The sequence below is a fragment of the Pteropus medius genome, unplaced genomic scaffold (assembly GCF_902729225.1).
Source record: "Pteropus medius unplaced genomic scaffold, Ma_sr-lr_union100, whole genome shotgun sequence".
NCBI lineage: Eukaryota > Metazoa > Chordata > Mammalia > Chiroptera > Pteropodidae > Pteropus > Pteropus medius.
In genome coordinates, this window is record NW_024340699.1 from 9738073 (window position 1) to 9759555 (window position 21483).

Below are 21483 nucleotides of genomic sequence, written 5' to 3' on the forward strand. Positions count from 1 at the left end.
ACTTTGCAGGGGGTTAAAGAATCCTCTCTGTGAGGGATAGGGATAAGGGAGATTTCTAGAAATCTAGCCGAATTTCTCCCAAAGTCTCTCTTCCCAAACCCACCTCTTCTTGGGTTGGCCCGCTCAGCCTCTCTCCTCTATTCTCTCGGCCCCTGTGTCTCTTTTTAAAACTTCCCAGCCTGGAAAGCACGAGTTCCTGAGATCTGCAAGTCTACTTTTACGTAGACTAGGCTTCCTGTTGATCCCCAAAATTGCTCTTAAAATGCACAACCAGGAATCAGAATTTTAGAAATGCCTACGTTCTATCTTATGTACGAGAAGCCGAGGACGAGGAAGGTGAAGTGGCTTGCCAAGGTCACACGTACTACTAACTAACTCCTGTTGCATTTTATGGGGATGAGGGCTGTCCTCCACATTCAGAACCCGAGACTCACCTTCCAGGCATGAGAGGTGGGGTCACATACTTTATTTTACTTTCATGGGCATTCGATCTCGAGTCTTTTCTGGCTGTGGTCTGGGAGCATAGCTGAGACACTGCTCAGAAACAAAGCCCCAGTCGCCAACAGTCAGTCATAGCAAGAGCTGGGGGATTCCCACTGCCACCCGGGGCCGGCTCAGAGCTCCACCCAGGGGCGGGGCTGCGGGAGGCTCCACCCACCGACTTGCCTAGCCCGTCCTGCAGCTCCGTTTTTCCCACAGAGGCAGAGAGCTGCTCCATCAGAGAGCAGCCGTGCGCTGGAAACCAAGTGGTTAGGGCTGAGGCTGGGGAGAACCTCGGGGCCCCAGACGACCATGCTCTGCCTGAAAGCCCGGCCCGGAGGCCCGAAGCTCCTGTCCTAACGCAGCGCTGGCAAATCAATGCCCGGTAAGGAAACTAACTGCTGGGAGGGCGGACGGGGAAGGAGATCCGAATCCAAGCCGTGCAGGGGCTGAGGGAGGCGGGCAGGGCCTGGCATTTGCTGAGCACCTACTTGGTATCAGGGTACTATCCAGTCCAGAAAAAGAAGGCGCTATCAGACACCTAGGTGACCCTGAAGTCCAGTGTCTGACCCTGTCGTTCCCAAGAGTGCCAAAATGAGTACTCTCAAAATGCCGCTCCAGACAGCTCAGCCCGTGGGCGGCAGCGTGGCGGTGTACTAGGAAGAGCTTGGGTCCTCAGAGGCATGGTGGGATCACTGAGGTCCCCATGGAAGACATGGACGGGAGAGGAGAATGCAAACTAATGTTTACTGAGCATTTTCTATTCCCGTTTGTCTGTCGGGTGGGAAAGCCGAGGCTCTGAGGGGTTAAGTGACTCAGGTGCGTCTGGATCCAAAGTCCCAGCTCTCTTCTGGTGATGCCACATTCATAGGAGGAGACGTTAAGCCTTCAGAAAACTGAATGAAGGGATGAAAGGCATGGCAGTCACTCTGTGGACCCTCTTAGACCTGATGCCGGAGACAGGAGGATGGACAGGGCCGGGGATAGATGGACTAAAGGGAAAAGGTTTGAATATGACCCCTGGTGGACTGATAATGTTTTCTCTATAGCTGGTATTTTCAATGGACGAGAAGGAAAGGGCAGAGGTGGAGGAACATGATAGAGCACAGAATTATAGGCGCTCAGGTATGCTTTGTAACAGTAAAGAAATTCGGAAATAACTTAGTATCCATAAATAGGACATGCACTATGTAAATGCTGGTACGTGGATCTTGTGAAATACCTTGTAGCCATTAGCAAGAATGAAGCAGGTCTATGGGAACTGACAGGGGACAGTGTCTGACGTCAGGAAGGAGCATGTGTCGTGGTGCCTGGGTCAGCCCGTCGGGGTTTGCTTCCGCCCCTCACCTCCTGTGCAACCGAGGGACTGTTTCTTACCCTCTCTAAGTTTTTTCACTTGTAAAATGAAGAGCACGGCAGTAACTACTAAGCGAGCATCAAAGTGTTTTTAAAATGTTTGCTATTGTTATTAAGCGCAAAAAAGTAAATAGCATGCTATCACCCCACTTTCCCTTTTTAACGTCTTCTTCTTGCAAAGATATACGTGTATATAAATACCTATGTGTATGCAAAATAAAACAGCTGTTAATAGTGGTTATCTTGGAGGTAAGAGGCTAGAGAGAAGTGACGGAGGGACTTACGCTTTCTAAGACTATTTTTTAGAGAAGTTCTAGGTTCACTGCAATATTGAGCCCCCCACACGAGCCCAGCATTCCTCACTCTCAGCATCTGTTGAGTCGATGAACTGATGCTGATACCGCATTGAGACTTACGCTTGTAACTTTATACAGCTCTCTCTTGTTTTCATGTCCACAACGAGCACGTACTTTTGTAAATAAAATAATATTAGTTAACTAATAGCTGAATCGCATCCTGAGTCCCAGAATGGCTTGATTCCAGAAGGTGGCCTGGTCACGCAGGTGACCACAGAGAAAGATGGTCCACCCTGGGCCTGCCGGAGGATGGGGCCTCAGCCCCACCTAAGAACCCCCGCTTTGCTGTCACCAGCATGACCATGACAGGTCACAGGCTTGCCTGCTGCTCTCTCAGAGGGACGTCTGACAGCAGCTCCCCAAGCGGAGGCAGCCAGGCCCCCGGGGCCATGCCTACCCTGAGAGTCCTCACCACACACCATGCTCATCCACACCAGTCGAATGGCTTCAGAGCACCGGGGAGCGGGTCGGGAGTCAGGGGAGCAGCCAGTGTCCTTGACAAAGTTGGGAAGCCCCGGGCAGTGAGGCTGCCAGCCCTGGACTCAGACTCTTCTCCTACACTCACTAGCATGGCAGCCTTTCCAGAAGCTTCTGCTTCCTCGTCGCCACACAGGCCCACCTCGGCCCCAGACCACCTCAATAAAGCCAGTAGCTCAGTAAAGTGAGTCGCAATCTTTTTACCGGTGGAGGGTCTTGCCTGCAATTTGTAAAAAGTGCAACATCTATGAAATACAATAGAACGAGGCACGTAAGACGAGGTCCCCCTGCCCTGGGAGTAACCCGGCCACCTCCCAAGGCCATCGCGAGGATCCGTGGGAAAGTAACTAACTCATTCCCTGCATGTGGAAGGATTCGGGGGAAGTTTCGTTTTCTGTCTGGGGGACCTGCTTCACGGGCCTAGACCCTCAAATGGATAAGGGGACGTCTGGCATAGTCTGTGCGAGTGTATAGTTGAGGGGGGTCCTTCCTGGCTATGTCAGGGCGAGGACAGGGTGGCCCAGCGGCGTTTCTGGGGCTGGTGAGCCACTCTCTGATCAAGGTCTCAGCCTCTGGTTGGTTGGATTTAACATGTGATCGTCCGAAATGAAGCCATTCTGGGTGGCATGCAGGGAAGAGGTGTGGGAAGAGGCTGCTCCCCAAACGTAGAGAAAGCTACAGCCAACGGCCCACCGGACCCAGAAGCTGGGCCGAAAGGAGGGTGCTCTGCCCCCAACCAACCCCGTCTGTTTCCCCAGGTGATTCCTGCTTCGGCCTCTGTCTGCACAAGCGGCTCCTCAACATGAGATACAGTCTCCACTTGACCTTCATGTGTCTGAGTCTCTTCACGGGAAGGTGAGCTATGCTCCCCCACAGTGGCCTCGGGCCGAACTGCTCTGTGCACGTGCATGGGGTGGGAGGGGTGGCCGCGCCTCCTGCTTACCTGTGGCAAGACGAAACCTGGTCCACTCACCTCCCTGACTCTCCAGGGCGATGCGGCTTTCTGCCGCTTACTCTCCCTGGAGGACTCGAGCTTCCAAAACGTTCCTAAGTGGACACACCCCTTACGTTTCCTAGGAAGACACTTGGAGGGCTCCCTAGTCACCACAACGTGGCAAATGGGTAATAAAATGGAGTGGGAGAGGGACACACTAGTTCAGCAGCTGAAAAGCAGAGATTTCTCTTCGGGAAAGTCACGCTGGCATAACCGCATCCACGCAAACACAAGCCCGAGTTCATGCGCGCGCGTTTGTTCGCACATAAACCAGCGCATGCTCCGAGCCCTGTTTTCTTTTCCAGGATGTGCATCCAGGGGAATCGGTTCAACGCGGAGGTCAGCAGAAGTGACAAGCTCTCCCTGCCCGGCTTTGAGAACCTCACTGTAGGATATAACAAATTTCTCAGGCCCAATTTTGGCGGTAGGTCACCCTTTTTATCCAGGACGTCAATTCAAAGAGATGGGAGCCGAGGAGGGTTTCAGGAGGTTTGAGCTGACTCCACTTTCTGACCTGCAGCCTGTTGAGGGTGGGCAATGATGGATGAGGACAGCCGCCAATGATTTCTCATGCTGCCTTGGAGAACGCACCTTGCCTCTCCACCTGCAGGATAAACACTCCTCCCCACTGAGGTCCCTAGAGCCTCCTGACTACCTCTCACAAGCTGCCTTCCTTCTGCCCCCACTTCCAGTGTCCTTACTCAAGGAACTCCCCAGAACTATTCCACCTGATCTTCCTGCCTTCACATGCCCCCTCAAGGCTAAGCTAACCTCCACTCTACCACCTGGATGACCTACCTGCCTGGGTCCTGTGCCTGCCCAGGATACCTGCCTGCATTCCAGCATCGTCAGCGTAGAGTCCAGAGCCCTTTACCTGGCGCGCGGGGTCCTTCCCAGCCCAGCCTCTGTCCGTCTGCCAGTCTCGCCTCCCCACCTCCTCCCCCCGTGCCCTTCCATGAGTGTGCCCCAAATGCTCCCTGACTTCCTTGGCCTCCCTGGCCCCCATGCCTTTGCCGAGGTTGTTTATCTGCCAAGAAACGCTTCTTCCATCTTGACTCCCTGGTGAAATGCCAATTTTCCTTCGTGTTTCAGATCAAAGGCTTCCTCCTCTGAGAAGCCTTCCTTGATTCCCCCAGGCCCCATCCCCTTTCTTCGCACTTTATTTTGAACAAACCTCCAAATCACAGCCGTTACCTGCTGATACTGTCACTGTCACTGGTTTTACGTCTGTGTCAGCTCTAGGCTACAGCAACTGGGGGGCGGAGGGGGAGTCTTGCTTCATTTACCTTACTAACCCTGGCAGCAGCTCATATAGGAAATTGTCAATTAATATATGTTGAAAGAATGAGGCAAGAAGTAAGAGAAGAGGCCAAACACACACCTCTACACAGGATCCCGGTCTCTGTAAAATGCAAGGCTGAACCAACGTGGTCTCCAGTGTCTCTTTACTTAGAGCAGCAAGTTCAAGCCTTGGACTTGAACGAACCTGAGTTCGTGTCCCGGCTCTGCTGCTGGACAAGCACCTTAGCTTCCAGAGTCCCGATTTTCCTGTCAGGAACGGGGACGTGTCACTCACCTCTCAGGGAGGACAGAATGAGGTGGAGTGTGTGAATACGAGGCACGGTACCTGCCAGATCACCGGGGGACGGTCTGTCTTAACACCTCTCTCTTCCTGTTCTCTTCCCTTCGGGTGACAAAATTCTCTGGTCAGACCAAGAATTAGGGGGTTAGTCTAGGTGCTCTGAGGAGCAGACACTGAGAGGGTACTGTCGGTGCAAGACATTTATGTGGGCAATACCCGAGGGAAGCTAGAGAGCTGTCGGACTGCAATGCAAATCTGAGCCCAGGGCAAGGAGCGAGGGAGAGGAAGAAGGTGGGGCGGAGGTGTCTGAACTGCAGTTCTTAGTGTGTCCGCAGAGGCTGCTGGGGAGTCCTTGAGCCCAAGCTCCCGTCAGAGGAGGTTCCCACCCCTGTGCCTCCCAGGACAGGTCTGCCACAAGTGTCCCTGTTGTGCTCCGTCGCTGGTGGGGTATGGGCCAGGGGAAGGGTGGCCTCAGAGCAAATGCGGTCATAGATTTCAGAGCCCAGCAGCTGGGGCTGTCGGTGAATTACACCCACCCCCATCTCCACCCCCAGTGAGAAATCTGGGCTGTATGTTCATAGCCACATGACCAGGATCTGGGTCCTTATGTTCAGGAGGCTTCAACCCGCCCTGGTTTTCCTAGGCCCAGCTTCACGCTAACGACAAGGACGTGAGTCTGGACTCCTGTGAGGCCCACCTGTCAATTTCTCGGTCTCTCAAACCCCACTTAAGCCCACACATTGCCCTTCTTGCTGCCTGCTCACTTCTCAACAAGACATAGGGTCCTTGGGCAAGGCGCTCATTCCGAACCTAGGGTGAACCCAAGGGGGTGTGGGCCCCAGAGCCTACTAGGGTGAAAATAGGGCAAAGGGCCCTCCGTCAAAAAGCACATCCCCACTCCCATTTTTGTGCCTTTTGGCACTTTGCCTCCTAAAGGAGCCTCCATTCACGTGGCAGCCTGGAGGCCCATGGAGGGGCCATTATCCTCTGTGATGTCTGTCCACCCAGATCCTAGAACCCCGAGGCCCTTAAGGGACAAAACCGTCACGGGATTTTTCAGGGACTGAGATAGAGCACAGGTTTGCAAGCAAACCCTAGTGAACACTGCTGAGGAGCTGGCCTTGACCCCTTTCCTACAAGGCCCGGACTACACTGCCTGGAAACAAACTAAACAGAAAACACAGCGGGGCTAGAACTCATGTGTTTTCCGTTCTCCACACGCCTCGGGGAGGGCAGCTAGCCCTGACCCACTGCCCACTGGCTTCCAGGCACTTAAAACAGATCTTGGACCAACCCTTGCTGGTAGGCACTACTAGTTCTGTTTTGCAGGTGAGAAACTGTAGCACAGAATGGTTTAGCAATTTGCTCAAGGTCACACAGCTATGGCTGTGTCACACAGAAGTGGCTGGCATGGGATCCAAACACTACGACTCTCAGCTTCTCTTCTCGATGCTGCTCCATGCTGCCTAGAGGGGCAGAAAGCCACTTAGCACCACACTCCTCCAGCACCTTCCAGAGTCTGCCTTCAAAGTTCTTTTTTCCTACCAAGTATTACCAACGATTATTAACGTAATTATTTTTTAACTACATCGACTCTAAAACTCCATTTCCAAATTCCCACCTATAGTCTATGGCTTGGTTTCCTTCCCACCAATGAGATGTTTTTAAGCTTCCTTCGAATTCTGCTTCTCCTCATTACTGCACTGTCACGGGTCCCCGGAGGCACTCCCATTATTCCTCACAAGTGGATGCTATTGCGTCTATTAACCTGGTGAGTGAAGTTTCCTTTTCCAGAATGAGCTAGGATTACAGAAGAGAGGGGGAAGGGAAGGGAAGGCCGTTCACTGAGCGCCTGTTATCTCGTGTGGGACACCATGCTGGGAGCTGGTACAGATAACGATTTCTGAGCACTTGCCGAATGCCCAGCTGGGCAAGCACTTTGCGTATGGCCCCTCTCGCTGCCCCCTGCAAAGGTGCCATCACAGGCCTAGCCCGTTTGACCCTCCCCGTGACCCTATGATGTCATCGGCATTACCCCTACTTACAGGTGAGAAACTGCCGTTCTGACAGGTTTGGTAACTTTCCAGGTCACCAGGCTGATGCTGGGCTCACATCTTTCTCATTCCTGGGCTTTCTCTCCACATCTCCGGTCCACAGAGGAGGGAACTTCTCCGACCTGGTGTCCCCGGACAGTGGCTCCGAGGCCTCGGTCTCAAGGGCTAAGACCGGCACTCTCAGGAGTTTGGCCCGTCTGCCGAATCTCCATGACCGAGGCCTGACACCTGTACACATGACCAAGAGGGGAAGGTTCTGGAATTCTGAATAGTTTAAGGTTCCTGAAAGGTAAAGGAAGTGGAAAGTGTCAGGAGGCAAGTGAGCTCAACCTTACGCGTTCACAAATGCCATCTTGTGGTAAATTTTCTTCACTGAGGGGAAAAAATGATATCTATACATGAATTCTCAAATCTCTATTACATTTCTAAATAATCAGTCCCTCGCAAGCACCATAGGAAAAATCCTCCAAGTGCGAAGTAACAAACAACGTGCTTTAAAATATGCACTAATGAACATAGTGGGTCTCACATATTAAGCCGACTCTATATTTGTGCATTTTTTTTTCATACAAAAGGAAGACACACCCTATACAGTGGTTCTTCCTGATAGGGGCAGGATGTCAAACTTGGACCATACCTACTTCTAAAGCACATAAAATTTTCCAGTAGGCAAGCGCTAACTTCTGCAATTTTCTAATCTTTGAAAACGTCTGCTGGTGTTGTGTTAGGATACCTTCTGTCGGTGTTTCTGTGTAAGTCCTTCTGGTTTCTTTTTCAATCCTAGGGGAACCCGTGCAGATAGCTCTGACTCTGGACATTGCTAGTATTTCTAGCATTTCAGAGAGTAACATGGTAAGTGCGGCCCCTCTTCTCAGGATTCATGGGGATACACTTTCTAGCTACATGAAAACAGAACAGAGACTTACAGCACTTCTGCACTTGGAATGGCAGCAGCTGGGGACCTTAGCCCAAACCCAAGACAATGGAAGGTTCTCGTAAAACATCTTCTGAGTATCAGGAGGAAAATGGACTCGAAGTCCAGGAAGGGAGGAACCAGGGAGCGGAGCGGGTACATTTGGTGAGGGATGAAAATTACAGGAAAGCATGAAAGTATATATAGTGGGAAAGCCTGACATGGCTCCTCACAGAGCCGGAGATAAGCTGATGAAAACTGACAATCGTTGAACTGCTTTCGACCACCCTCTCACTTAAGAGGACACATTACAGACAGGTTGACACGAAAGGCAGTTTGCCAGGAGGGCCTACTGAGCATTCAGGGTAAATCCCAGACGACCAAAGCGCTTAGCTCGCCCAAACCTTCACCGCTTTGGCGAGGCCTCTGTGATCGAGGGCGAGGAAGTTAGGGCACTGCGCATGCTCGCGCGGGGCTCCCTTGGGCAGCGAGAGTTATTATCTAGAAGGAATCAGGTGCTTCGTTGTCCTATGGCTAAGCCCCGCCACCAGGTGTCTGCTAAGGTATAGTCTGTGCTCTTGACCTAAGAGGAGGTGGGGCAAAGACTTGACCCCTTCCGACCTCGGAACATCTCTCCGCATCCCTGTCCACTCCCTGCACCGCCCGCTCAGGACTACACAGCCACCATATACCTCAGACAGCGCTGGACCGACCCGCGGCTGGTGTTCGAAGGGAACGAGAGCGTCACCCTGGACGCCCGCCTGGTGGAGTTCCTCTGGGTGCCAGACACTTACATCGTGGAGTCCAAGAAGTCCTTCCTCCATGAAGTCACTGTGGGAAACAGGCTCATCCGCCTCTTCTCCAATGGTACAGTCCTGTATGCTCTCAGGTAATCGGGCACCTGCGACCTCGGAAAAGGCATAGATACAGCTTGAGTAGCTTTAACCAGCACGCAAAGGACCGTGCTGCGGTCCCACCCTGCTCGTGCTCCTGCCTTCTTAGATCCTTGTCCCCAATACAAAAGGGCCCTCTTTCCGTTCAGTCTGGTTCAACGAGCATCTACTGAGCGACTGCTCTGTGCCAGGCCCCGTGATGGACACTGAGGATACAGAGCGGATAGACATTGTCCTGACACAGACACCTGAGCAACGGCAGTGCGGGGTGCTGGCGGCCCGAGTTAGGGAGTAAGTTAGTGGTTTGGGGGGACGTTAGAGGATGCTTTCCCAGGCCTCTGAGCTGAGTCTCAAAGAGTAAAGGAAGTTAGCAAGGGAAGATGTCATGGAGACAGTGAGAACACACAGGGAGGTCCATTCAAGGGCCTTTCCTCCCGTGGGGCTCGGTTGAGCTGGGGTGGCTCCAGAATGCATCTCTACCTGTCCGAGTAGTTTTTGTACAGAGACTCAGAGTGCAGTGCTCTAAGGCCTCTGCTACCTGCAGCCATGGGCTTCCCCTTTGGCCCCTTGTCCAAATCCCAGAGGCCAAAAATTCCTCCCACCCAACTGTTCGTCGAGTTGCTGATTGGCTGGAACAGGAAAGGCGCTCCCTAGCGCTGCATGAGGCAGCCCACAGGGGAGACTCAACGCGGCCTGTGCAAGGGGTGTGCGGGGACTGTGCGAACCGAATGCTCCTTAGGGAGAAGGCCAGGAACCAAACGTTCATGGGGCTCACCTTTAATCCCAAGTAAGAGGCTAAGTTATAAAACAAAGACTGGGCTGACCGATACACTGAGTTTCCGGATTATTCATTTGGCACTCTTCAGCTGCCCTGAATTTTGCAAAGACCAGCCAAACCCCAGCTCCTCTTTCAAGAAGCCTAACTAGACTTCTCCCTTGAACCCAACTCCAATCAACATTCATGTCCTCCTTCCCCATTTCCCATAGCATGTGTGCATGCATGTGCGTATACATACATGCGTGCCTTTCTGTATTATGGCACATAACACCATCTGTCATGTTCAAGGATTACAAAAATGGATGATGGTTAATAGCCTGGTGCTAGAGTCAGACAGATTTGGGGGCCAGTCCCTGCTCTGTGACCTTAGGCGAGATACTCGACTCTCTGAGCCTCAGTTTCCTCAACGGCAAAAGGAGAATAATATTTCTACCTCATAAAGCTGTTCCAGAAATTCAAAAAGATGATGCACGCAAAGCACTGAGCCCAGGGACCGGCTTGTGGTAAATGGCGGCTCTTGTTTTGGTCTCCCTCAGAGGAGTGTGAGTTTCCTGTAGGTGGCACCATGCCATAATCATTTCCACTTTCCCCAAGTACCCAGCACAGTGCTTAATAAATAAAAGTGCTTAATAAAAATGTGTGACATGAAGGAAAAGGAAGATAAAGATCTGCTAATTGAAATCTCCACTGTCAGGGCTTAACTGATGTTTAATCAAATGTCTCTGGGTTTGGTCCTTGAGAGCCACAGTGCCTAGTGCCCTCCGATAGCTTCCGCTTCCTCTGCAAGCTGACTCTCCTCCAGGAGGCAGGGACCCGAGCCCCAGCCCAGCTCTGTCACGAAGAGCTGTGGGAGCCTTAAGTGAGCCCCTAAGTCTGTTGTCAAATGGTGAGAATAGTGACAGTCATCTTCGTTCTAGCTCCTCACCGTTTGTCATGAAGATTAAACTTAAAAACTGGATGCAAACGCATCTCACACAAGCCAATGAGTGATTCCGTTCAGTGATATTGGTGTTTGCCTCTCAGTGACCAACATTCAAACCTCCTCCATCTGGACTCCAGCTTTAATGGAGTCTCACAGGGGTTGCTCAGCGCAGAAAACCTCAGGAATGCTTTGAATGCAGGCTCCAAGCCACACATTCACTGTAAGAGTCAAGGCGAAAGTCCTCCTGGAGTGGCCCTTACCAGGGAACATGTACTTTCTATAAGCATCCTCATAACACTCTTTTTGAATCTATTTTTCCTTTCTTAGAATCACGACCACTATTGCATGTAACATGGATCTATCTAAATACCCCATGGACACACAGACATGCCAGTTGCAGCTGGAAAGCTGTGAGTATATATCCTGCGGGCCCCTGAGCTGATTTTCCTGAGTGACTTAGATCTGTGTATTCATGAAGAGTGTCCTACACCTAGTGGCCTTTCTTTTCTCGATGTTGACTGTAACAGATTCGGCCCTTCTAAATGTATGTGTAGAAAAATTTAGAGACCGTTCAAAGGCGAACCTTCCAAAATTTCATCTTTCAGGGAAGACCATTGTGCACTAGCACCAAGTATTTCCACCTTGGACGAGGCGGCCAAGGAAATGGGGGTCTTTTAGGACTAAGAGTTGGACTCAGGATCCGCTAAGGCTTGGAAGCTGGAAAGAACACAGCAGAGAACAGAAATGGCAACTATACAAAGCAATCATTGCCATTCACCGAACAATTGTTTCCAACTTCTACAAGGGATTGTTAGATACATATATAAAGCTTAACACAGTGTTGCCAGTAAGTGTGCATCTAAACTGCAATCTGGGATTCGCTTATGAAGAATGAGCATTTCCTCTAAGCTGATATCTGTCAAATGGCGCTGCTGAGTAATAGCCATTGTTCCTTAGTAAGTGATTCTGAAATGCCCACCAAACTTGGGGAAGTGGTACCTGTGATAGGTGTCCTAGGAAAACAGTGCCACCGAAAGGAGTCATTAAGGAATCAAGGCACAGCTCATACAAGGAGGAAAAACTAGATCCAAGCGCTGGAGACCAGTGAGCACCTCTTACATGAGGACAGACGTGGCCAGCCATTTAAGAAGCGTGACCCTTACAAGGCAGTGGTCATTTCTCGGAGGCAGGCGTTTAATTAAAGACTCAGGCAGATTAATTACCTTATTGATTAAACACATGCAAAACCTTCTTGAAGCAATACAGCTATTTGGGGGCAGAATGAAACTTGAGGTTAGCAAGACAAGGACTCATTTTGAGCCCCACGTGGCAAAAGTGATTGCCCTCCACGTGTGGCTGTTCTCATCTAAGTTCCAGGGATGAGATTCTCCTGCAAACTTCAGCACTCTGCTTGCACAAATACCATCCCCAACGAGCAGAGGAAGCATTCACTGGATGTTGATTAGCACTTATTTGGGTATGGAAACCTCACCAAGAGTTTTTTTCCTGAATGCCATCCCTAAAAAAGAATTGATGCCATCCCACAAAGCAAACTGTCCAAATAGGGGCTTGTATGACTCACTTAGATACTTTTATATCTTTGGCATCCTCAGTCTATTTGGACAGCAAACTTCCGTACATTTTGGGGTGCTTCTAAGGGAAAGCCCACAGGTCGTTTTTGCCCAGATGTCCTCTCAGAAGAGCTCATGACTTCTTCTCCACCCTCTGAAGGGAGATAACTGCTGCTAAGCAGTGGATACCTTCAAATAAGATGTCCTAAAACCTTGGTCCCAACACTGACACCTGTGCCCAGTCTCCTGGGAAAATGAAGGCAGTACAGATGCTTAAGATCACAGGAACGGCTCCACTGGGCTTTTCCCGTCACCAGCTGTGTGACTTCTACTGAGTAGGACTAATTTCCCTGGGCCTGTTTCTCATCAGTAAAGTAGGAAAAGTAATAATATCTGACTCAAAGAGTTATTTTTTTTTCTTAGCATCCTTATTGAGGCAAATTTACATACCATAACATTCACCCATGTGAAGTGTACAGTTCAAAGATTTTTTAGTAAGTTTTCTGAGTTGTACAACCGCGGCCACAAAGTTAAAACATTTGCATCTCGTTTAAGAGACCCCCCCATGCCCGTTTACCATCACCCCCTTTGCCCCCACCAGCCCCCAGGCAACCGCTAATCTGCTTTCCATCTCTGTGGATTTGCCTTTTCTGGATATTTCGTATAAATGGGATCAATGCAACATGTGGTCTTTTGCATCTGGCTTTTTTCACTTAGCGTAATGTTTCTGAAGCCCATGTACCTCAGAAACATTGGAGCATGTACCGGTACTTCACTGCTTTTGATTGCTTTGCTCCTGGTTATTCCGTACACAAGAACACAAGTACAAGCACCTCCGGCTCGCTTTCACCTCTTAGCTATGATGAGCGATGCCGCTGTGAACCTTCGTGTACAAGTCTTTTGCAGATGTGATTTGATTTCTCTTGGGCAGATGGAATGCTGGGTCAAATAGTAAAATTTATACATACATATATATATGTACATACATATACACATATATACACATATATATGCACATATATATATACACACATACATACACACACATACTATATATTACATATATATATTTCAACTGTAGGATCTATCCCAATTTCAGAAAATATTTTTAAAAAGTAAAAAAAATGAAGAAAAAAAAAAGAAATGTGTACCCTGCAAGGGTGTGAGAACATTAGAGACATAATATGTAAAGGACTTAACAGAAATGTTTAATAAAAGGCAGCAATTATGATTATCAACTATATTAGCAAAACTGCGTTGAGATTTTATCAAACACCTATGTTCATCGACATCAATAAAGTGGCTGGCGGTAGGGTTTTTGGTTTTGTCTTTGTATTTATGCCAATATGGAAATACGGACAGGCTGACCGTAAGGTCTCCGAGGACACTGTCAGACTGTCCCGAAAGGCAGGATCGAGCTGAGACCCTTGTGTATTCACACATATGCGTTCGATATATATTCGAATAATGAGAGAGGCCACTTCCAGAGGCTGATCATCTACCGGGTCTACACAATGCTTTGCATCGAACCAGTTCTCATTCGAAGGCAAATGGCCCCAGCAGGTCATCCTGTTCTGAGCGGGCACCGCAGTGACACCTGACAAAGCACGCCGGGTTCTGCATGGGATCACCCCTGGACTCAACGCCGTCGAAACAGCGCTCCCGCGGTCTCTCTCCATCGCGTGGCACGTTCCAGACCAGTTCCGTCTGCCACCTTCTCGCACTGAGCAGGGCTCTGTCTTCCTTGCCAGGGGGCTACGACGGAAACGACGTGGAGTTCAGCTGGCTGAGAGGCAACGACTCTGTGCGTGGGCTGGAAAACCTGCGGCTTGCTCAGTACACCATACAGCGGTACTTCACCTTGGTCACCAGATCGCAGCAGGAAACAGGTAACTCATGGGACGAGCTAGATAACAGCTAAAGAACCGAGCTGCATTCTAAGTCAGAAATATCATCATCTGTTCTTCGCTTTATCCCTTTGGGCCCAGGAACCCGTTTGCAGTGTGGCGGGGCCGTAGGGTTTGGGCTTGGCGCATTTACCTGCTCCACACCCATACTGTAGCGGGCCCCAAGGGGCTCACAGTCTAGTGAGCTAGATGTCAAGGAAACCAGAAGTTATAATGCTGCAGGAATATGATGATTAAGAAAGGCACACACACACACACCAAAAAGAGGCACAAAAAGAGGATCATGTGTGGGGTTGGGGTGTCAGCACCCCTGTAAATCCCACTCTTACACAATAGCATTTTCTTTCGGTGAAACTATAGTGACAGGTCACGATCAACCAGGTTTTGGTGAGTAACAGATGTCTTAACGTGAATATAGCTAAATGAAACGTCTCACAGGGAAACCACTCTTTTGCGTGAGCAGACGGGACCTTCTGTCTCTCGTTTACCCTTATCAGGAAATTATACACGACTGATCTTGCAGTTTGAGCTTCGGAGGAATGTCCTGTATTTCATTTTGGAAACCTACGTTCCTTCCACCTTCCTGGTGGTGTTGTCCTGGGTTTCGTTTTGGATCTCTCTCGATTCAGTTCCTGCAAGAACCTGCATCGGTAAGTAGTGACAACAGGAGATTTCTAAGAACTGGGTTGTGAGGTCCTTTTTCTTTCTTTCCTTCTACCATTGTTTTTATTGATATTCCCAGGGCAGTTCCAGGAGTTGGTTTCTTGAGAGGTTCTTTTATGCGGAGAGAGACAGACAGACAGACAGACAGACAGAGACTATGCTAACACTAGAGCATTTTTATGCCCATGTTACAGTGACAGATAAGGAAGAATTGTGACTGGATGGTCTATTGTCAGTTTTTTTGCCTGCCAAACAGCCCCTTCCAATAAAAAGCCAGAAGGCAAAACATTTAGAAAACTGTGTGATTCATATCTGTAAAAAATGGATAAATCAACCCTGTTCCAGGAGGCCGCAGAGTTTTCAAAACGAGCTATGTTCCATTTCTGAGTCCTGTCCCCACCTTGCCAAGCCTCGAACGGAGACAGTCTGCCAGGTAATGGTGGAAGGTTCACCGGCCACTGATATGGGAACATCGCCAACCTGTTTTCCCAGGAGTGACCACAGTGTTGTCTATGACTACGCTGATGATTGGGTCCCGCACTTCTCTTCCCAACACCAACTGCTTCATAAAGGCCATCGATGTGTACCTGGGAATCTGCTTCAGCTTCGTGTTTGGGGCCCTGCTGGAATACGCGGTTGCCCACTACAGCTCCTTACAGCAGATGGCAGCCAAAGACAGGGTAAGACTTCTGAGGGCCCTGCGTGTGATCCATCACCCGGGCCATGTGCTGGTCTGTAGAGATGACTTGGACCTGGTTCCTGCCCCCCAGTGGTTTGCTTTGCTCCAATGATTCTCATCTTTGTTCAGGTGGCAGCACCTGGAAGTCATGACATCTTTTGAAAAAGACTGTTCCTTTTGCCAAATATGAGGAGATATTAATACATTGAATTTTCCAGTGGAAAATAACTATTTTATCTGTTATGCAACACAAATCACAGCCAGGAGAACAAGCATCCATGAAAAACCCAATATCAAACCAAACGTGATCAGCCGCTCACGAGTTTCAAATTAATCCATATTTACTATTTAATTATTTTGTGCATTCTTGTTTTCTTAAATTATACAAATAATGGTTTACTGAAAAATGTACGGAAAAATTAAGTTGTGGTAAATTTCATCATTAGCATATTTTTCTGCTGATGGAGAGACTGCCATTATATATTGAGCAGTGAAACACTATGGCCCAGCTCTCAGAATATAATAATGGTTATTATCTCCTGAGCAGTTACATATGCCAGACACAGTGACAAGCCCTTTGCAAATATTATATCATTTAAAATGCTCATAAAAAAACCCTGTAAGGCTATCTCCATGTTTATAGCTGTGGAACGGGAGGTACGGGAAGGGTAAATGAACTACGCCAAGGGACACAGGTAGCAAGAGGTAGACCTGGGATTTGAACCTAAATCAGCTTGACTCCAAAGCCTGACACTTATCTTTTATTCCCATTTGCGGTGGGCAATGGGCCATATTAATAACTCTTGCCCTCTATGAGGCTGTGGAACTCTGGGATACTTTGGAAGCCCAATTTGACAGACACTGGTGTAAGAAAGCTCATCCTAACAAGCAAAAAGATGATAGGGAACCAATGGAGAAGAGGTACACGCCTTCAGCAAGGTACCAGGACTACACAGGTTCTAATAGTGAGGAAATGAAGACTCAGAATAGCATAAGGACCCAGTTGCGTTTTCTGTTGTGTTTGACCACTGTGAACAATGCTTCACACAGTCACATCCCCCAAGTACCAAAGGTAAATGATCCTGTGTACCAGCCAAAGAAGAATATGGATTTCATTTATTTTATTCCCTGTAGGCTTCCTTAAGGGGACAATGGTTAATTACTATATATATCTGGATTTGGTAAACTGGCAAAAAGGGAATTGGAGAATTACTGAAATCCTTCACTGAAGGTACCAGAAAGCCCATATTTTGCCATGTGTATAATAACAGCTTCACTACAGAGTACTTGCTGGGTGCCAGACAACTGGTCAACAGCTCATTTAGTCTACCTGACAACCCATCCGATGGGTACCATTATCACCTTGATTTCACTGGTTAGGAATCTGCTTCTCAGAGAGACGCAGTAACTCATTCAAGACTCCACATCTAGTAGGTGGCCTGGCCAAGGATCCAAACTCTGCTCTCTGACTTCACTACACTCCCCGCACCTGATGTCGCCCCAGCCATGTTGGAGAATGGCAACTCCCTGGAATGTCAGGGAGCATCTCTATTTCTGTGTGGGTGGCAAAGACCTTAAGACGCTACTGATTCCTATTGTCTCTCATCATTGATTACTCCCTCTTCCCTGGAACAGAATGGAATTCATGAAACATCTACTAAAAGCTTTACATAATTTATGCCATTTAATCTTCCCATCGGTCTCATGGGATGGGTTGAATATTATCACCATTTTGCAGGCAAGGAAATCAAGTTTTAAAGGGATCGAGGTGACTAAAATTTCACAATAGTGAGAAAAAGAATGAGATTTGTGCTTAGCACACAGCTCTGCATATTTAGAGTGGACAATGGTTATGCTTCCCATTATACAGGCTAATGAACCAGGGGTCAGTACCCACAAGCAGGATAACAGGACTGCCAAGTCTGGTTTACCAGCTAATTTCCGATGCACTCAGTGCCACTCTCTATTAAACCAATTATTCAATACTTAGGGCTCAAAGTATATAAATACCCTCCTATTTATTTTGCTGAGTCAAGTCTTTCAAGCTAACCACATTGTTTATGAACTAGGGGATGCCAAAAGAAGTGGAAGAAGTCAATATCACTAACATCATCAACAGCTCCATCTCTAGCTTTAAACGGAAGATCAGCTTTGCCACCATTGAAATTTCTGGTGATAACGTTGACTACAGCAACCTGAGTATGAAAACCAGCGACAAGTTCAAGTTCGTCTTCCGAGATAAGATGGACAGGATTGTGGATTATTTCACAATTCAAAACCCCAGTAATGTTGATAGATATTCCAAACTGCTATTTCCTTTGATTTTTATGCTAGCCAATGTATTTTACTGGGCGTACTACATGTATTTTTAAGAGTATGTTGAAACGTTTGCATGCCACAGGTCTTCCACAGAACAAGGTAAAGATGTAAATGGTATTCTAAGCCAAGTGTGCACCCTAACCCAATGGTGCTACAAGAGACTAAAGTAACAATTTAGCATTTTTCCTCAAAGAATGGACCCCCCAACCATTATTTAAGCTGTGTAGAAGTCCTAGTATTACAGAGTCTTGCAATAGAAACATCAATCGATTCCTTTTTTTTTATTATTTTTACAAAAGACATCCCCAAGGAGCCTGATCACAAACCTATTCAGGATTGGCTGACTGCTCATTGGGTCCCTGGTCAGCATTTACCTCATCTAAAAACTGAGAAAGAGGCCATTACATGTATTGAGTGACCCTCACGTATCAGGGGCTGTTTCTAAATTAATCACAGATGCTATTTATTAAATCTCTGCAGGGCTTATAAAATGCATTGTTGCTTGTTTAGGGAGTAACATTTTCAAATTTTTGTTTTTGATTAAAATGAAATGTGGGCCTATGTCAATCCACCGAAAGTCAGTGTACTAACTCAATACCAAGATGAGTTTTTAATACAGTAGTTAATACCTTAACAAAATTGTTCCCCAAATTCCAGTAAATCCTACCATTGGAAAGTCAAATGTAAGTGAAGAGCAATTGAATAGATCAATAATCTGTTTGGACTCCCCAAACCATTAGGGCTCTGGGGCTTTAATTCCCCACTTGACATGTCTTATCGTTTAACTATTATACTCATACTGGTCCTAAACAATGCCCATATCAGGGCATGAAATGGAAGATTTTTTTTTCTTACTTATTCTACGAGTCTCAGAATGGACTGTTGCCAACAAGACTTGCAGCATTGAGTCCATTTCCATTTTCTACGCTTTCCCAGGAGCAGATCCCCTGCATCCTTCCAAGAGGAGCTTTTACTCCTATGCTCTAATGACCAAGAATGATGCTTAATCGATAATGAGCTGCATTTCCCAGGAACAAGTGGCTTAGCATTAGTGAGCTTGGCCGTGCTCATATCCCTGATCCTTCTAGCTGGACCGCTTTGAGTGGCTTATCCTGCACGAGCAGGAGAATGTTGGCCCTGTGTCCTGACCTCACTGAGTAACGATGGGACTTGTGGCAGGACCTATGTTCAAGTTGCAGGTGAGCTGTCTTTTCCAAGACGAGCCCTAAAATAAGGAGCACAAGTGTGCATCTCTCCCTGCTCCTTGGCCAAGCTCAGCCAACAGCACCATGAGTGGTGATGCATGAGTGTGCCGTGATAAAGGCTTCCAGCTCTGCTTCAGTCATTTAAAGAATCTTGCCATCTTTACTCTTTAGCTTCCTTTTCTAATAAGTGTATGTGTTTACCCTTCCTTTCAGAAATAAATCATGGCTTTGGAAGATCTTTCTTCTGTAACCCACTGTATCCCAGGCTCTCATTCTTTTTCCCATTTTGATAGGTCTCATAGTTCCATTTCTATTTTGATAACCTCAGCTTTTTAACAAAATGTTTCTAATTGGAATGGGGGGAGGATAAAAAGAGGTGGAATAGGGTTGTCTGGTTTGATCATATTTGTGATTTTAAAAAAGAGCTTAAAAGAAAATATCTTCTCTGAAACCCATTCGAGTATTACACAAAGAAAAATGTAAATATGTGAAACTGAAATAAATGTCATATTAGCCACCCGCCAAATGAAGTGGTCATCTAGAGAATGAGTATTGTAACATCCCATTTGGAAAAAGTAGACTTTATAGAACAAACTCAGTGGGCTCGCGTTCTATCGTCCTCATGTTCCCTCCACCCCAGATAGTGCGCGCGTGTGCACACACACACGCGCACACACACACGCGCACACGCACACACACACGCGCACACACACACGCGCGCACACACACACACGCACCTGCTATTTCCCACCAGGGAAGATAAACACTGGTGACACAGTCAATGTCCTTTGACGTCACTTCACTACAACACTTGCCTTGCAGTGAAGCACCTGGGCCTAGAAATACCGAAAGACCCAGTTCCCAGAAACGTCACAGATTCCCTTCCACACCTTCTTTATTGTTTCGCAGGTCTCTTTTGTTTTCGTTAAATGATATTTTTATAATTTGAGAATACATTTTGGAAAAAAAAAGTCTCAGATTTTGTATCATGCTGAAATTTACATAGGCTATGACATTGGAATTCTCAGTAAAAACTCCTAATATTCTATATCTGCCCCATGCATCCTACTTACCCATATCAGTCCCAGGCCCTGCTTTATTCAAACTGTTTATTTCTGGGGTGAAAACATTAAGACCATCTTTTTGAAACAAGAGGACTTTCCAAAGACGTGAAATAAGGAGGGTTGAAGGGAGTCTAAGTCATGGGAATATGATTTTTAATTACTTTGATATTAAGAATATCAATATTCTCAACAGAAGAAGTCATATATAAGTAGGAAGACATTCAACAAGAAGCATATGACAGAGGATTAATTTCAAATGAAAGGATAAATGGAGAAGTGAGCATAGCAGAAAAGAGCTAGCAATTCAAGTAGACCGCAAGATGCAAATGAGTAGGCAGCACAGGGGAATGTCACTAGGAGAAAAAGTACAGTACGGGCTTTCGGTGCCAGGCGAGTATAGTGACCGTCCGTAGTGAGGGAGACTCGGACAACCAGGATCCAGATGTGGTCCTTCTTCAGTGATGTAAATTACTCTTACGTGCTCAGAGCAGCTGTCTCAGCTGCTGGCCCATAATTAATTTTGATCAGTCCATAATACATTTACTGTAAAAGAGCCTTGCTCCTTAATATACATTTTAAAAATTGAGTCTTAACATTAAGACGGAGAATTATATCCCAGTACATAGTCAATGTAATTTGTGTGTTGTACCAATGAAACCTTTGAATACATGTTTTGTGTTTTTTCAATAATTAAAAGTATATAATACACATAATTTTAAACAGTTTTTGTAGAGAATTTAGATATGTATCGGACTGTAGTATATAGTAGCGTAGTGGTTGAAAAACGTTGTGTACAATTCTGGCCATCAGTGCTTTTAGAAGGATGTGCAGGAATGAGAAAAGAGTCCAAGAAAAATGACAAAAGTGATTAAAATCATGGAAAACAAGTCCAACAATAAGAAGTTTTAGTACCTTGAAAAGCAAGGCTAAATGATAATCACCGCCATTATTATGTTCAAGAAGGGTTTTCTACAAGGGACATGCTGTTCCACTATTCACTTGAATAGGTGAACTGAATTAAAGTAAACAGACATAAATGAACTTAAGAGAGTCTAATTGTTTCGACGGAATAAAATGTACAAGTTGAATAATGAAGTGCAGTTGAATAATGAAATCTCAGGTAAACGTCTAGTCTCCATCTGGAAATTTCCCATGAGAATACACGATCATCTCTGTCCTTTGATTTTGCCATCCACGTGCCTAAAAGCAGATGGCTCTGTTCTGCCTGGCAATCTTGGGAGCCTGTAGATGCAGAGAGATGCCTCTGGCT

The 21483-nt window shown here is 47.3% G+C and overlaps 1 protein-coding gene across 3 annotated transcripts; it reads left to right on the forward strand.

Annotated features, from left to right (window-relative positions):
* Window positions 1–702: 702 nt before the first annotated feature.
* GABRP (gamma-aminobutyric acid type A receptor subunit pi) lies at window positions 703–19399 on the forward strand. 3 transcript variants are annotated; one of them, XM_039877665.1, is made up of 11 exons: window positions 703–865; window positions 1530–1605; window positions 3428–3524; window positions 3969–4087; window positions 8084–8151; window positions 8884–9101; window positions 11133–11215; window positions 14128–14265; window positions 14781–14933; window positions 15439–15626; window positions 17695–19399. In XM_039877665.1, the coding sequence occupies exons 2-11, from the start codon at window positions 1542–1544 to the stop codon at window positions 17995–17997; spliced, it is 1431 nt and encodes a 476-aa protein (XP_039733599.1). In that variant the 5' UTR covers window positions 703–865; window positions 1530–1541; the 3' UTR covers window positions 17998–19399. The 3 variants fall into 3 exon arrangements, with proteins under 3 accessions (XP_039733599.1, XP_039733618.1, XP_039733608.1); XM_039877684.1 differs by lacking the exon at window positions 1530–1605; XM_039877674.1 differs by lacking the exon at window positions 703–865 and having other exon boundaries at window positions 1318–1605.
* The last annotated feature ends 2084 nt before the right edge of the window (window positions 19400–21483 follow it).

What these genes read in the sequence shown, in the direction of transcription:
- GABRP (XM_039877665.1), top strand. Translation starts at nt 1,542, where the DNA reads ATGGACGAGAAGGAAAGGGCAGAGGTGGAGGAACATGATAGAGCACAG. An exon ending in ACAGTCCTGTATGCTCTCAG is followed by an intron (nt 9,102 to 11,132) that starts GTAATCGGGCAC and finishes TTCCTTTCTTAG; the next exon opens with AATCACGACCACTATTGCAT. An exon ending in TCCTGCAAGAACCTGCATCG is followed by an intron (nt 14,934 to 15,438) that starts GTAAGTAGTGAC and finishes CTGTTTTCCCAG; the next exon opens with GAGTGACCACAGTGTTGTCT.